This window comes from Caloenas nicobarica, chromosome Z (genome assembly GCF_036013445.1).
Source record: "Caloenas nicobarica isolate bCalNic1 chromosome Z, bCalNic1.hap1, whole genome shotgun sequence".
In the NCBI taxonomy this organism is placed as follows: domain Eukaryota; kingdom Metazoa; phylum Chordata; class Aves; order Columbiformes; family Columbidae; genus Caloenas; species Caloenas nicobarica.
Genome location: NC_088284.1, coordinates 61,327,845 through 61,344,194, shown reverse-complemented (window position 1 = coordinate 61,344,194; position 16,350 = coordinate 61,327,845). Strand labels below are relative to the sequence as shown.

Here is a 16,350-nt window from a genome sequence, read left to right as displayed (position 1 = left end):
TGTGGAGGGAAACAGAATCTTTCCCCAATTGTCTCCAAATTTTGTTCATATGTGCTAACTAAGTGCACAATACGGTCCTTAACAGTTTTGAAAAACATGGTACTTTATATAGGTGCATAAGGGAAATCAAAATCTCAGTTGCTTTTTGGAAATGCAATAAACTACACATTCTTCTCCCTGATGATTTTTATCATTCATAACATAATCTCAGAAACTAAATATCAGACAGTGTAAACAAGTTGTTAGAACAGATTGTTGAGAACTATTCTTCCCATTGCAACAGGATTTTTCTATTCAGCAAGGAATTTTTACGAGTTATCTCTGAGAGACAGATAAGGATATATGGAACTCCCTCTCTGATATCCTTTATTAAATACATATTTCTTATTTAATTAAAATACTTTGTAAGATTATTTTGATTCATTTGGTCGAATGGCAAAGACTAATTAGAACAACCAAGGTTTGGAAGTGCATTAGGAAATAATCATTCTTAGGAGCAAAAGCAACAAACGTGAACTGAATATTAAGACGCTACCTTCTCAAGGTCAAAAGAAGTAGTTCAAGAGGTTCTAACTCTCTAGTTTAAAAACAAACAACCAAAACCCCAACCCAAACCAAAAAACAATAAAAAATGACAAAAAACCCCATAAACAAACAAAACCTCCAACACCAAACCAGAAAGAACAGGTATCAGAGAAAGTACTTACTACAATGTCTTCAGGAAAAGTATCCAGACTGAAAGAGCCATCATCAAACACGACTTCATAGAAAAGTTGAGATGTCACTCCTATGACTCTGCAACTATAGTACCGTGTATTCCTATGTTTCGTGATGACTGTCTGCCCAACTGTAATGGCCTTCTCACATGTTTTAGCTCTCTTGAAAAAAGGAAGAATTTAAAAGAAAAAGTCATTTTAAAATACCACCTTACTCATCAGAAATTTATCAGTGTCAGAACAGAATTGATAACAGTTTACCACTCAATATAAAAATTTCAAATGCAAAACTGTTCCTTCCAATCCTGATCACACAAATTTGTTTTACCTACAAAGTTTCATTTTATGAGAAAACAAAAGGTATCTGAGGAATAACAGCACTCAAAAATATTTTTGCAACTGACACCTTCTAACTATTCTGCATTAGATCACTAACACACAATTAGAAATATTTATAAATTTTATTTGTAGAATAATTTGTAGAATTTGCTTGAAGAGGTCAGATGTGATGAATCCAGGGCATGGTCTTGCATTGTTTTAAACGATGAGATCTTTAAGTACTGGATTTCAGTGTAATTCTACATAATTGCTTAATATTTTGCTAAATCGGATGCAATAACTAAATGCATACCCAGTTCTTGTCAGAGCTGTTTACAGCAGTGTAGGGGTAACTTCTTAACCCATACTATGCAGAATTTTTCCTTAAAACTTCAGACAACATTCATCATTCTGCATCCGTTATTTATGTAGTAAATCACTAACAATAATTTTTTTCTTTTCTCGTTTTTAATTCCTCAGAGCTAGTTCTGTCAATTAGAAGAGTAACGGGGTTGTTAAACTATACAAAAATTCTACATCAATAACTACTTGATGGATTCTAGAAAAAAAAAGATTGGAACCTTGTAAGTGAGCTAATCCTCAGAAGCTCACATGATGCAGACAGCTGTTACAGATCAGCTCCCAATTAATGAATCCCCATGAAACTTCCATTTAAAAAGCAACCTTCTTCACCAGGAAAAATAAAATCAAGAGCACTTGTTTCTTCAAATCCTGACTGCTTGTTTCTTACCTCACATAGGTCCATATGTTTACACAACAGTAAGTTGTTGTGACTATGGCTATATCTACACAGCTGAACTTATAAGGGGAGATGCTACTACAAGGGGCAACTACACTGGTATATACTAAGCATTTTTTTTTTTAAAGAAATGTTTATATAAACAGCTTTAAAATACTGTATTACATATGCTAAAGTAATTACTGAATTTTCTAGCACTGCTTTTCAAACCTTCAAAGGCAATGAATTCTTCAATCAATATAATAATCTTAAAAAGTGTCTGTGAAAATCCGAAAAATGCCACAGCTGTACAATTTTTAACAATAATACCAAAGGGAGAACTAAAGATAGCATCAGTTCTTTTGTGAGACTCCAAGCATTAATAATAATGTCAATACTTCTGGGGAAGAGGAAAAACATACCCTAAACGTGAACACTTCTGGTTTTGCCAAGACTGTAGTTGCTATCATGCTTCTTTCCTGGGCCGTTTTCTGAGATTTGGAACTTTTAAACCTCTCTGCTCCTGCAATCTAAGGGCAAACCAAGTACAAATACTCTGTACCATTTCTGGAGACAGTGCACTAAATAAATCTCTGTGTGTCAGAGCTCTGCCTGACATACACATTTGGAGGATTTAGTTGAGGTCACGTCAGACAGTAAAACCCAATGATGTTTCTAAAGCATTTTCAAGCTATCTAGAAATAATGTTCTGAGTGTACTCACAAATTATTTAACCATTTACACGTATAACAAAATTCTTCTTCATTTTACCTGTCTATAGTTAGACTAAGTAGGAAAATTAACTACATTTATAATAATGTACTGGTATTATCACAGGAGTGATAATATGTTAGTGCTTTTTATCTTATCTTGAAACATATGCAAACATAAATGCTAATTCACCTTTCAATTCTTGACTTTTGCCTATTCAGTTATTTGGGGGGAAGGGATCAGAAGGAAACTGGAGAGTATTAATTGATTTACTTATATGAGATAATAGAAAAAGTTTGATATTATAGTACAGAAGCCCAAGGAGAAATAGCTGTATTACAAAGTTTAAATGTTTTTAAAACCTGAAATTTTCACAGAAGATGGAAGGCAAATATAATATTTTAAAAGACAATACAGGCTCATTTAACAATAAAATTTTCAGAGAAGAAATGCCATTGCTCATTAGAACAAATAAAAACAGAAATGCATCCTAGCTGAAGGACAAGATTATTTTTTTAGTATGTTATATTGATAGGACTCTTGATTTATTTCCCAGAAAAAATATTGACAAGCACACACTGTAATTGATTGCATGTCTCAGAAAACATTTCCTGCCAGAGAATCTTAAGAATTTACTGATGTTAAGAATGTCATTTTTGATCAGAAAGGACAGTTGTTATGTAATGGAGTCTATCAGATTAAAGAAACAGCTGTGGTAGTTACCAGATTATTGAGAAAGCTGTGGTTTAAAAAGCTTGATTTTCTTTAACAGCACCTAAGCCAAGGATGAACTAAGATAGAAGCAGAAACACAGAAAACAACCATATACAAAGAAAAAAAAGTTAACCTCCTCTCCTGTGTGCAAACTTCAAAAAAATAAGAGGGAAAATTACTTTCTCCTTCACTTTCTGGATGGCAGGACACAAAAATCTTAAATAAAATCTATAAACTATACGTATACGAAACCATAATAACTATAATGAAATTGGCATATGGTGTATGCCTGAATACCTAGAAACTTTCTCTGACTATGATTTTTAATGGACAATCCTCAAAATTTTGAGACTTATTTGATACAGCATCATTTTAAGCTCACTCCTTGGAACTGCAATTTAGGCATAGAAATGATGCACGAGATTTCAAAAATGAGCCACTTCATGATTTTTGAATAATATGTCCTTCCTAAGGCATGCCTTAGTCTCTCTGAGATGTTAAAGAGCTGGAAGTAGTTAGTAAACAATGCCATTGCATTACTTGGCTATTCGACAAAAAAATCTACAGCTTCTGTTTGACAGTACCCCTTTGTTCTCTGTGTGTTATAGAGGTAAGAACCGGTCCATAATAGCAGAAGATAATGTGAAATTGTGCAAAAAGCAGCAACAGTAGGTTTTTCCAAGTGCTGTCCAGAGGGCTTTTGCAACTCCTATCATTGCCCCGTCTAAAGACAGTCTTTCAAATTGCACGTAACTGGGGCTGCCCAGATGGCCTCTTCTGATCACACTTTCGAAATGAAGTATCACCTGTGAGTGTATGTTTACCTCCAGCTGGCTTCCTATGACTCTCACTACTGTCCTTGCTATTCTTGTATGGATCTCTTGGGATTTTTTTTTTCCTGTTAGTATAGTTGCATACAACTTCTTTTTCTCATTTCCTTGTGTATGGAAGAGTTATTTTGATCAAAACAAATCCATCTGCAGCACCTGCTCTGAACTGTGCTTCCAAGTGTTCTTGCAGTTAGGTGACAAAAAGGTGTGAGGGATATGTTTCATGCCCAGAGACAAGCACAGTCAAAGAAGAAAAATGAAAAAAACACGACCATGTCTGTAAGTATAATAGTAAATCACAGGGCATTCCTTGCATATTGACACTCCAGTTTACATAATAAACATACATAAAGTAATATAGGCTGCGACAGGAAGAAACAGAAACATTCTGTATAAACCAGCTTTCCTGCTAGCAAATTTTTGTATTATTTCTAAATCTGTATTTTCAGCAAATACAAGAGGCATGCTTAGTTTTGAGTTCATGAACCTCCAAAAAATACGTTTTTGAAAAGTCATATCAACATTTAAAAACTCCAGTTCTTAGTATTTTTCTATTTACTTCATTTGGCAGCACTGTATGGATACAAGGATTGTGCTTCCCCTTTTGATTTTCCTTATGAAGATTTTTCACCAGAATACCTGCCATTGTTTTCCATGGCTGACATTAAAATAGTACTCTATGAAAAAATCCTGAAGATAATACATAGTCTCATCCCTAGTGAAAAAGACTTGTGAAAATACATTGATAAATAATTTGAACACAATTTGCTTGAGATCACAGCTGTAAATAATCTTGATGCGTACTCCACCTCATCATTGCAATAAGTCCTTGCCTGAGGTGAAGAGATACACTAGTACCAGTAATAATGCATGTTTATCTGTATTTAGGTAGATATTTGTTGAGCACCCTTATTGATTTACATATTACAATACCACTGTAGATATATGTCACAGTTTTTCCTAGTGCCCAGAAGCCACCCTTTGGTTGCTGACTTTTGGGTTGTTTGGTGGTTTTTTAAAACTTGAAGAAAACAGCAGTCACAGGTGTTCTCTAAGCATTTAGGCACAATATCTAGAGACAACATCAGTGAAAAATCAGACATTTTAAATTTCATTTCCTTGAAATGAGGAGAAATAATAGTGTCCTTGCTTTATGTACAACGTTTTCAACTGCTAAGTCCCAGAAAAGATTTTTTTTTTCCTTGCTGAGAAGACTATCTATTTGGTTCCTGTAAAAAATCGCAAAGTGAGTGTATTATTTCAGTCTGCATGATTCCCCTGTTCTGCTTTCAAGCAAGGAAGCTAAAAAAGCAGACAAACGAAAAAAGTTCCTTCCAAGTAAGATACATTGCTATGCCTAATGGTGAAGAGCAATGTAATTTCTGCATGAAGGAATAGCTAATAGCTAAGAAAAGCATAACAAGAAAACCAATGGTGAAAAAACTTCCAAAGGCTTAAAGATGTGATTAGTTTAATTATCCAAAAGACAGAGTATAAAACCAAGCATATACAAACATATGGCAATCTCCTTCGTCTCAGGAGAAAGTTAAGAAATTCACAGAAAAAGATTCCTTCTTAAAATATCTGATCTTTCTAAGTATTGGCCAAATGAAAACCCAAAAAAGCATAATTTTTCTTTCTCTTCTGCAAATCTGATTTAGATTTGAGTCCCAGGAAATAATAACAGAGAATTTTTTCAAAAGGTTGGTGCTGAGTTTCAGGAAAGGACATGATAGTCTTTTTCCAAGCTACTTTAAACACCCTTCACACAACTTCTCAAATAATAGCCACATAAAATTCTGTTTCTCCAAAGTTGGTGGCTGTCTCTTTGACACTACCTAACACAGGTCAAGAAAATCACTAAGAAAAAAGAGATTTTAGGGGATGCCATGTCACTCTACTACTATTGTGGGCTTTTTTCAGATGAGGACGTGTTTTTTTTTTCCTTACCATTCAAGCTATTAGCTATTTAATAACTTATTTTCTATTCCAGAAAAAGTGTCCACTGAGAAAGTTAAGTGCTAAAGTCTGCACTGTTTTTTATTACATTGAAACTATAAATTCTCCTTCAACAATCTATCCAGTTTTCATTTTTTGTAGGTATTTCTCTTAGTAACTAACATGTCTGTTTAGGACAGATAATACCACTATATTAAGTGCTGTATAAACATAGAAGGAATAATCCCAAACTTCAGCACATTTACAATTTAGTCTCATAAAAGCGGATAAGGTGAAGAAAATCACATGCATTGTTTAACAGCATCAGGAGACTCCAGCATCAGAGACAGATATATTAGAGGAAGTCAGAAAAATTAAGGGGCTGAGGAAGTAAACGCATTATACATAATGAAGTGGGAAAAGATGAAAGTATTATACAGGAAGTCCTATTTGATCGGAGAATAACTTCTCAGCTACTGCTGTAAATCCCACTACCTAGTGTATAAAGATTTGTCACAAACAAATCTGAGAAAATATTTGGGAAGAACAGTCCTATTTTTACTGGCCATGATTTTAACCCAGTGATCTTCAACTAATGATAATGTTTTCCGAGAAAGCCAAGAAAAGTACCTTAGGTTGCCTGTATAGATAGAGTTTTAAGTTTGTTTTTCAAATGAAACTCATTTTCTTGAAAAATATTTGAAGAAACTAAAACCACATGAAGTGTACTGGTTTCATGTGTTTATTCATTTTGAAAAACAGAAAATCTTTAAAAGGCTTAACAGTTCTGTGTAAATTTTAAATCCAAACACACAATTTGTTACCCTTTTTAAGAACCACCAGCAGATTGAACCCTCAGGACTGACCGATTACCCTAGTTGGGAGGCTTTACATTTTACTACACTCGAAAGAACATCTTACTCTTCAGTAGTCTTGTCAGTAAGACCAAAGATTCACTGACAATGCCTTGAAAGAAAAACATATATTATGAAGACATTACCCGGGTTTCTTTCTTTGACTGCTTATGTATAAAGGAGATTAAAAGTTTGCAACTTGCGAATTGTCACCTTGAGTAACTTACTTGACTTACTAACTTGCTAGGAAACAAAATACAATTTTAAAAGCCCATGAAAAATGTTAAGAGGTCTCTCTTAACTAAGATAATAACAATCATTAGAATAAAAGACATTAAAACCTACAAGACAATAATAACTAATTCTTCATGTGTCTCATCTAAAATTAAAGGTTCCTCCTTAGCACAGGCTAGAAATAAAAAGGCACAGTAATAACATGAATTTTCATGACATAACAGTGTTACTTTGCCAGATGACAGAATAATTATAATTGGATATTTGCAAAACACTCTTTGGCTGCAGAACAAATAACTTACATATACAGCATTTCCTTTATCTCACACTATCTGTGAGTATTTGCAAGATACTGTGATGTGGATATTTATAATACACTCAGGGTTAACAAAACAGAGAACTCAAATACTTGTTCTGGCTGTCAAAACAACACATTCAACAATGATGCTAATGCAAAAATGTGTTAGGCATATAATTTCTACCAGGTAATGGCATAAGAAAAATCTTTCAAGAAGTAATAGTTTGCTATGTATGGAAATATGACAGACGGAACTATTATAATATATGTTGTGGATCCTTTCTTCCATTTTCTCTGGAAACATACTTTAATTCTGCAATTAACAAATAAGGAAACAAATTCCTTACCACATTTTGGTTGATCTTGTGCCTGAAACATGTGATGTAGACAACGTATGGCCAGTCATCAGGTTCCATCAGCACTCCTGCAGCATGGGCACAGGTAACATGGAAGGAGGCTGGGCAGCGTCCATATGAACACTGAATGCAGGCACCAGAGATCTTCTTAATTCTCTGTCGGCAGAAGATACATTTCTGTAGAAGGAAAATACACAGAATATTTACCATACTACCCCAACTCCATTGACTTCTCCAAGTATCTCAAGGATTGAAAAGCTATTTGTGCTTCACCAATTACATTCTATAGTTTGCAACAGGCATGGCAAAAGAACCAGCATTTGTGAATTACAAAGTAACTCAGTAATATGATAATTAATAGATAGCATTTTTGCCTTTTTTACATTACTCTGAAGATGGTCTGTTCTGATGAAAACATACTGCTGGAATAGTGATTACTTCCATTTGTTTTAAATTTGCTAGTCACTGATTTTGTTAAAGATTCTCTTGTCTGCCTAAGCTGGGAAGATGAGTAAGAATAATTTTGATTTATATTTACTGTATGGTTAATAATTTGAAGTATTTCAAATTAACTCTCATCAAATTCTTCCTCCCATTTTACCAGACAATTTTGTTTTATTGTTTATTCATTTCCATATTCTGAAGAAAATCTGCAAAAATTTTATTGTATGATCCAGCACTTGCAGAGTTTCAATGGCTTCTGGCACTCAGTGACTGAAAAAATGCTCTTTGCAAGTGCTAGCTCTGTCAAGCTCATCAGTCGTGCAGGGTTCTAGTTCACGCATGATTCTGAATGCAAAAAACTCTTCAAATTCTGCCTTCATATCTACCCACTGAAAGCCAACAGCCTGCATGTCTTTGTACAAGCAGAATCAAGAGTAGCATCTGGCAGCTGGAACTTGGTTAAAAATTTTACCTATCTGTCGCGGTTTAACCTGAGTTAGCAATATAACCACGACAGCCACTCACTCACCCTCCCTGCTCCACTCTCCCCAAATAACAGAGCAAATTGAAAGGGAAGGGAGAAATTTGGGTTGAGATAAACACGGCTTAATAAAATAACAAAATACTAATACACTACTAGTAATATATATATATGTATATATAAAAATATAAATAGAATGTAATATTAAAGATACCCAATGCAACTCCTCACAAACTCCATCCACACGGAGCAGCCAGTCCCAGGAAGCAGCACCTGGTCACAAACAGCCGATCCCGGAGAGAGAAGGGAGGAAAAAGGCAGAAAGGCCCAGAGGCCTCTCTGCAAGGCTGAACTAAACGTCCCAAACAGAACTCCCACGAACAGGTCTCCGAGAGCAAAGAGAAGAGCCAGAGAGAGAGAGGTTGGGAGATCCCAACTCTCCTCAAATATGAAGCATGACGCTAATGGGATGGAATGCTCCCATTGATCAGCCTGGATGTCAGTCGGCTCTGCCCCATCCATGCCGCCCTTCCTCGCTGCTCAGAGTGTCCTTGGCTCTCAGACCACAGCAATTAGAAACTTTAACTCTGTCCCGGGTGTTATCTCTTGTTCTCGAACTAAGTCCAAATAACAACCATGCTAGCTATTAAAAAGAAACGTTTCTAATTGCATGAAGAAAATTAACTCATTTTCAGTCAAACCAGCACACTATCATTCACTACAAGGACCAGAACTCGGCTCAGTCAGCTGTAGCAGCATCAAGTTTGAAAGACTAGTAAGAGATAAAGATGATTTCGCCATCAAAAGAAATGTTCCAGAGACTTCACTGATATGCTGATATCTCTGTGCACATTCATATTCATGCTCATGAAGCCATTTTCAGATAAGTCAAGTAACTTTTTCTCGAGGAAGCTTGAAGTTTTTTTTACATATACATATTCTAAACCCAGTAAAACGGGAATTCCAGAAAGAAAATACAATGGAAATCTATTATGTGTAATGTCTACACACTGAGTTCATGCAAATACACACATCCTTTTGAATGCTTTTTCATACAGATATACACACAATTTCACCAGTCAGCTTAATGAAAGAAGACAGAAGTATAAAACACATATGAGTATTTAAAAAATAAAAAATAAAACAACAACAAAAGGATCAGAAACAATAAAACAACAAATGGCTGAGGCTGCATGATCTGACTAAAACACTCAACAAAAAATGCCATTCAAACAAAATGTAGATAATAGGGAAAAGGGAAACAGTAATGTGCAGCTAAACTAGCAGTAAGGAAGTATGTTACCACACAAAATGCTAATCCTCTTAAATTACTGCCTGCAGTTCTGCACAGTGGCAAATATGCGAACACTACAATGTGGCTCTAAGTTTCTTCAGCATCTTACGAAGGTATCATGAAAACCTGGGAGATGCAGAAATCTAAACCACTACATTACACGATAGATGCTTCAGAAAAAGATGCACTTACAACTATATATATGTACGGTTGTTCTATTTCAATATTTTAAGGCTTATCACCTTTCAGCAGTGGAAAACCTGAGGAAAACAAAAGTAATACGAGGACAGTGAGAGATGCTGAAAGGGAAGCTGGAACTGCAGTTGGGAAAACTGAAAGTTTAGCACATTAATTGGGCTGGCCAAATCCACAGAATTTAGAGCAAAACTTCATCATTCCTTGTAAAACGAAGGATGAAGTTAAGCTATGCCGTTCCAGCATAGATTAATTTAGGAAGAGCATATTAGACAAACTGACATATTGTAAGAAAAGTTATTTTTCAAAGTACTTTTCAGAGTTGCAACTCAAAAGTACTGAAAAAATTAATTTAAAAAAAGTTGTCAAATTACTATTGACTATATTCTGATTCCCACCATGCTGGACTAAAATTATAGTAATACTGATGAAAACTGAAATTACTTCAGATTTACTCTTATGTAAAAGGAATACTTCTGCCCCATATAGCATTATGTAAATGCGGACTTCAAGTTGCATGAAGAAAGTGAAAATACTTCCTGTGTTTTAATTGTGAGATGAATCCATGTTGCTGCCAAATACAAGGAAGATAGTTGTTACATCAGTCAACTTCAAACACACATTAATCCTTTTTGCTACACTTAACACTTTTCAGGTATCAAAAAGATTAAGGTCATGGCTATGAACAGGGAAAAAATGTTATGGTATATGGAGGGGAAAAAAAAAATCCTATTTCTCCCTGCACTTACGGAATACCAGAAAAATTCTGAAAGCTGGTCTTTCACAAAGCATGAAAGTAATCAAGGTTGGCAAATAATGGAATATGTCTCCTCTTATTTGTAAGATGCTGTATCTTTTGTACAGGTAAAACACTGAATGGGATGATGCAGATGTACATCAGCTTTACAATAAGCCTTAAACTTAGGCATGAATTTTGAAAAGTACACATATGTATTAGGTTGGTACAAAAGTAATTGTTGTTTTGGACCATGAATTCTGAATCATTATAACTAGCCTCAAACATATGTCTATTAATCAAAATAGGAACCACTACAATCAACATATTTTTGCTGAAGAGAAATAAGTTTCTTTAGTCCTACAGCCTAAAATTCTGTGCTTTGGGATTCAGTGAACTCTTGGAAAGCATTTTCTGCATCCTGCTGGTTGTCGAAGGATTCTCCCTGCAAAAAGTTGTCGAGATGCTTGAAGAAGTGGTAGTCAGTCGGCAAGAGGTCAGGTGAATATGGCGGATGAGGCAAAACTCCGTAGTCCAATTCGTTCAACTTTCAAAGCATTGGTTGTGCGACGTGTGGTCGGGTGTTGTGGAGGAGAATTGGGCCCTTTCTGTTGACCGATGCCGGCTGCAGGCATTGCAGATTTCGGTGTGTCTCATGGATTTGCTGAGCATGCTTCTCAGATGGAATGGTTGTGCTGTCATTCAGAAAGCTGTAGTGGATCAGTCCAGCAGCAGCAGACCACCAAACAGGGACCATGACCTTTTTTGGGTGCAAGTTTGGCTTTGGGAAGTGCTTTGGAGGTTCTTCTCACTCCACCCACGGAGCTGGTTGTTGCAAGTTGTCACATAAAATCCACTTCTCGTCACATTACAATCTGATAAAGAAATAGTTCATTGTTGTTGCGTGGAATAAAAGAAAATGACGCTTCAAAACAATGACTTTTTTTTTTTTTTTAATTTTCAGTCAGCTCATGAGGCACCCACTTACTGAGCTTTTTCATCTTTCCAATTTGCTTTAAATGCCGAATGACCATAGAATGGTTGATGCTGAATTCTTCGGCCACTTCTCGTGTAGTTGTCTTCTTACATCAGCTTCAATGATTGCTCTCAGTTGGTCATTGTCAACTTCTGGTGGCTGGCCACTACGCTTCTCTTCTTCAAGGCTCTCGTCTCCTTTGTGAAACTTCTTGACCCACCACTGCTCTGTACACTCATTAGCAGTTCCTGGGCCAAATGCATTGCTGATGTTAGAAGTTGTCTCTGTTGCTTTACAACCCATTTTGAACTCAAATAAGAAAATTGCTCAAATTTACTTTTTGCCTAACATAATTTCCACAGTGTAAAATACATATAAAATAAACAGCAAGTAATAAGTCAGTAGCAAACACAAAACCAAAAACCCCAAACCACCACATTAAGCGAGAAAAGTGCCTTAAAATGAATTATAACATAACCACATTTATTTAAGAATGTATTCCAATATCAAATGGCAAATTTCAACAACTGAAAAAACACAATTCCTTTTGCACCAACCTAATACAAATAAAAGGTCTGTGTGCGACTTAATTAGCATTGTCAACTGTATCAGGCAGCATGGCTCCATTTGGAGATATATGAAAAACCTCCTTCATCTTTGAAAATATACATCAAACAGTTAATCTACTGTATTTGATTAATAAAATCAGAATACACAGAATAAAAGCAGAACAAACTATAAAAATTTGTGTTGCATTGACTTTTGGAACCTTAGCTGAGCTATATACTGTATAGTAGCTGTAAGGAGTAAATTGAACTGTGCTCTGTCTGATGTATACTGGTAATTCTTTCCCTCCCTAGCTTCTAACTGATAATGTATTTCTCATACTCTCACTTATGCTTTTACAGCACATGAATTTAAGTGATGTTTTTCACCTTTTTTTTTCTTCCACGTTTTTATTTTTTATACTATGGTGATACCGGACAACAACAAAACCCAAAATCAACCAACCAACCAAAAAAAAGGATTACATAAATATTTTGTTCTGCTTTGTTTAAAACAAAAGCAAACCAAACTGCCCCCCCCTCAACAAACAAAACACCCCCCCCAAACCAAAAAAAAAAAAAAAAAACCCACTGCAAGTGACCAAAGGAAAACAGCATCAAAATAATGAGAGAAAAGAAGGAATCACTGCCTGTGAAGACGGAGGTTTCACTCTCTATCCCACCCTTGACTGAAGTCTGAATTTTCTAAGTTTGTAAAATGAAGGAATTGTATAAAACGGAATCAGTCTTGAACCAGTCCTGCAGAGGATAGAATCTAAACATCTGTCTAGGCAAACCTCATATTTAGGTATGTAAGCTTGCTACTTGTGAAATTAACAAGCTTGACATACTATGAACGTGTTTAATGAAATACAATCATGCTAATTCAATGCCCAACTGAGAGCTTTTCAGTAGCTTGAAACTGCAGCTATTCCTACCAGTTAAAGCAAATTCAACATCTTAGATAGCTGGGAAGAATGTCATTTTGACTTAATGCTTGCTAGATATTAGTGCAAAGTAGAGACAATGGGGAAGTAGCTGAGGATCAATCTTAATCAGAGATTCAGATGCAAAATGAATTGGAGAATAAATGAACTTGTTTATATAACTGGAGATTAAGAATATAGGACAGAACAATGTACTGCAATTTTCTAGACGGTCAAATGACCTCTTTTTGCCCCCCAAGTGAAAAATATTCTGCTGCAAATGGATTTCATAATTACGGAATAGCTCTTTAATATTAATAGGTTACAAATATATAAATAGGATGGATTTTAAAGAAGGAGTCTGATGAAACTGAATGACAGTATTTTGCAGAAGAAAGCCCACTGAGAGCTTTCATAATTTTTATGCATCTTTATATAAAGAATTGGATATTGGTTCCCTCAAAAAGGGCAATATTTACAAAACAGAATTCCAGTCCCTAACAGGATCGTGAATTAAACACAGTAACACTGCATTCTGATGCAAGGATTTATGAAAACAAGCACAATCTGAAGTTGCGGCAGAAAAACGGGGCTGAATTTTAGGAAACAATTTGGAGTATTGATTTCTCCCAGAAGTATTTCCATGCCATAGAAAGAAAAATAACTTATGTGAAGAAGCTCATTATAGTAAGGCATTACATTCTAAAAATTAAGCTTTTTCAAGAGAGCCTCTAAGAGTTATTAACTTTCCAAATACTACTAAAAATCAACCCAAAAGAGCTGCTCTTCTACTGCTGCAGATGGTTATTAACTACTAGTCAGTAACTGAGTTGTATATTCCCATCCTCTTTCATATACTTGATATTATTGGCCTTCTAGGTATCATTGAAAGTAAACACTAAGACAGAGACACCATTGTAACATTCAGGAAATTAATGAAAAATCATGGGTAATTTTTTTTCCTATAAGATCTGCTTTAGCACCTCTGCATTTCACAATGAATATGCTTTGCTTTAGAATTTATATTATCAGACAAGCGATATAACCGTTGTGTATGATCACAGTCTAGATATGAAATGCCGCTTATACTATAACCAATAGTAAAATACCCACAGATTTTAACAGAGCAAAAATTTCACTGAGAATGTTGGCAGAAATAGCTTCACCAGCTTATCAACTGTTATAACTTGAGACATACAGTATAAAATGCACAGTGAAACTAATCTTTTCCTTCTCCAGTCCCAAGCCATAACATGGATCAGAAGTGAGAAAAGATTACAGCCTAGTCATACTGCAAGAGCTGGTAGGAAAGTATGGGCACAGAGATTTGTTAACGGTGCACAACGCAATCAGAAGATACATACTATGAAGACATTTGACACATTATCTGCAGATCAGTGAGCACAAGTTGTCTGCACAACCATCTTTCAGAATACAAAGTCAGCACTTAATTTTGGCAGAGAGCATAGTGTGTTTCTATGGAAACAAGCTCATTACTTTTTTTTGCATTTTATGTTTTCTTTTATTCCTGATTAATCTAAACCAAGCTGAGTATTTCAGCTATGAAACTCACAGAACATGTGAAGAAAAAGAGATTCTTAGATCATCTACTCCACTTCTTCGTTCAGCATGTTCAGACAATTACATAAAATTAAACAAGAATGTTGTTAGATAAAAGTATCAAGGGACTATTTGGCACCCCTCTGGTATTTCAAACATAAAACCCAGTAAGTACCTGAGGTAGGAAAAAAACCAATGCTAGTAGAAAATGATTTGTAATTTCTTACTACTCAATAAGCCTGCCTATAGCATGGGACGATGGAAAATTAAAGATGGCAGATATTATCTAGATGCAGGTGAAATTATGTTAGTCATATATTCTAGCAGAGAAGAAAACATGACACTTACGCATCAGTAGCAATTAGAAATTGTAAACTTACTTTCTAATAACTCTGAAAATTAATGTAGGTTAGGGTCTACTGTCAATGAGTAAACTTACAGGTCAGGTTTAGTTTTGAATTAAACATGAAAAGATCTTGAAATTGAACCAAATATACATGTTGGTTTAATACACAACTTTAAGAGATGACAAAATATTATCGGGACTTACCAAAATTATGTATAAATGCAGTATACTTCTACTATTTCACTGAAACTGCTAAGGTACCATTATCTTTTTACTTCACAGGAAAGACAAGCATATAGTGTAGAGTTACAAAAAAATGTAGCTCTTCTGAAGCACAGATGGTGTGACTGTAATGAAAGAGACCTTATACTCTAGGTTAAAAGAGAAAGAAAAACAATTGAAGAAAACAAAACAGTTGGTGAAGAAGTTCTTATTTTAGAAAGTGCCTGAAAAGGTTTATGGTCCTGTGATACACTATAGAATCTCCTTAACTGGTGAGTGTTGTGAGGCAAAAAGGAAGAAAGAAAAGACCTTGTTAGAGCTCCAGCTGTTGCCTGCATGCAGTACTTACCACCACCATGATGCCTATGACTGTGCCATACCTAGGGAAGTAAACTGCTGTGTATTTGTTTTCAGTATTCCTGAAGTCCTCAATATTTGTAATTAGATTTCAACACAAAGCAATGCAGTTAGGTCCCTACTCTTTTTTTCAGGCTACAGCAGTACCATTAGTGCTCTGTTTTGTCGGATATACCCAGAGAGTACTTGAGAGGTCTGTTATCCTACCCTAGAGATCTACTAATAAAAATGCCATATACCCTTATGTTTACTATCTCCCTGAAGTCTTATTATCAAAAAAATGCTAAAAGGAAAATAATAATTTGCCAACGACTCATTTAAAAAGAAGAATCACTACAAATACAATGAATATGCTGCTAGCACAGTCATTGAACACATGAATAATCCCCCATTTCCTTCCAGATTCATGTGCATTGAGTGACAATGAGAACCTAGTAATACTAACTTTTTTTGCCCACTTCATTTCTACCTCCTTTCTGAAATATTAATATGTGACTATGAGCCTTCACTTTTTAAGGTGACTCTCATTATTTTAGCTTTAGTTTTTATATATTCACATA

The 16,350-nt window shown here is 35.2% G+C and overlaps 1 protein-coding gene across 2 annotated transcripts in view; it reads right to left on the bottom strand.

Annotated features, from left to right (window-relative positions):
* KDM4C (lysine demethylase 4C) overlaps window positions 1-16,350 on the bottom strand; it is a 265,656-nt gene that overhangs the window by 24,023 nt on the left and 225,283 nt on the right. For both annotated transcript variants that reach the window (XM_065655476.1, XM_065655477.1), the window contains 2 exons: window positions 7,700-7,885; window positions 708-878 (listed from right to left, as the gene is read on the bottom strand). In XM_065655476.1, coding sequence (XP_065511548.1) covers window positions 708-878; window positions 7,700-7,885 — 357 coding nt within the window. The remainder of the gene's footprint in view (window positions 1-707; window positions 879-7,699; window positions 7,886-16,350) is intronic.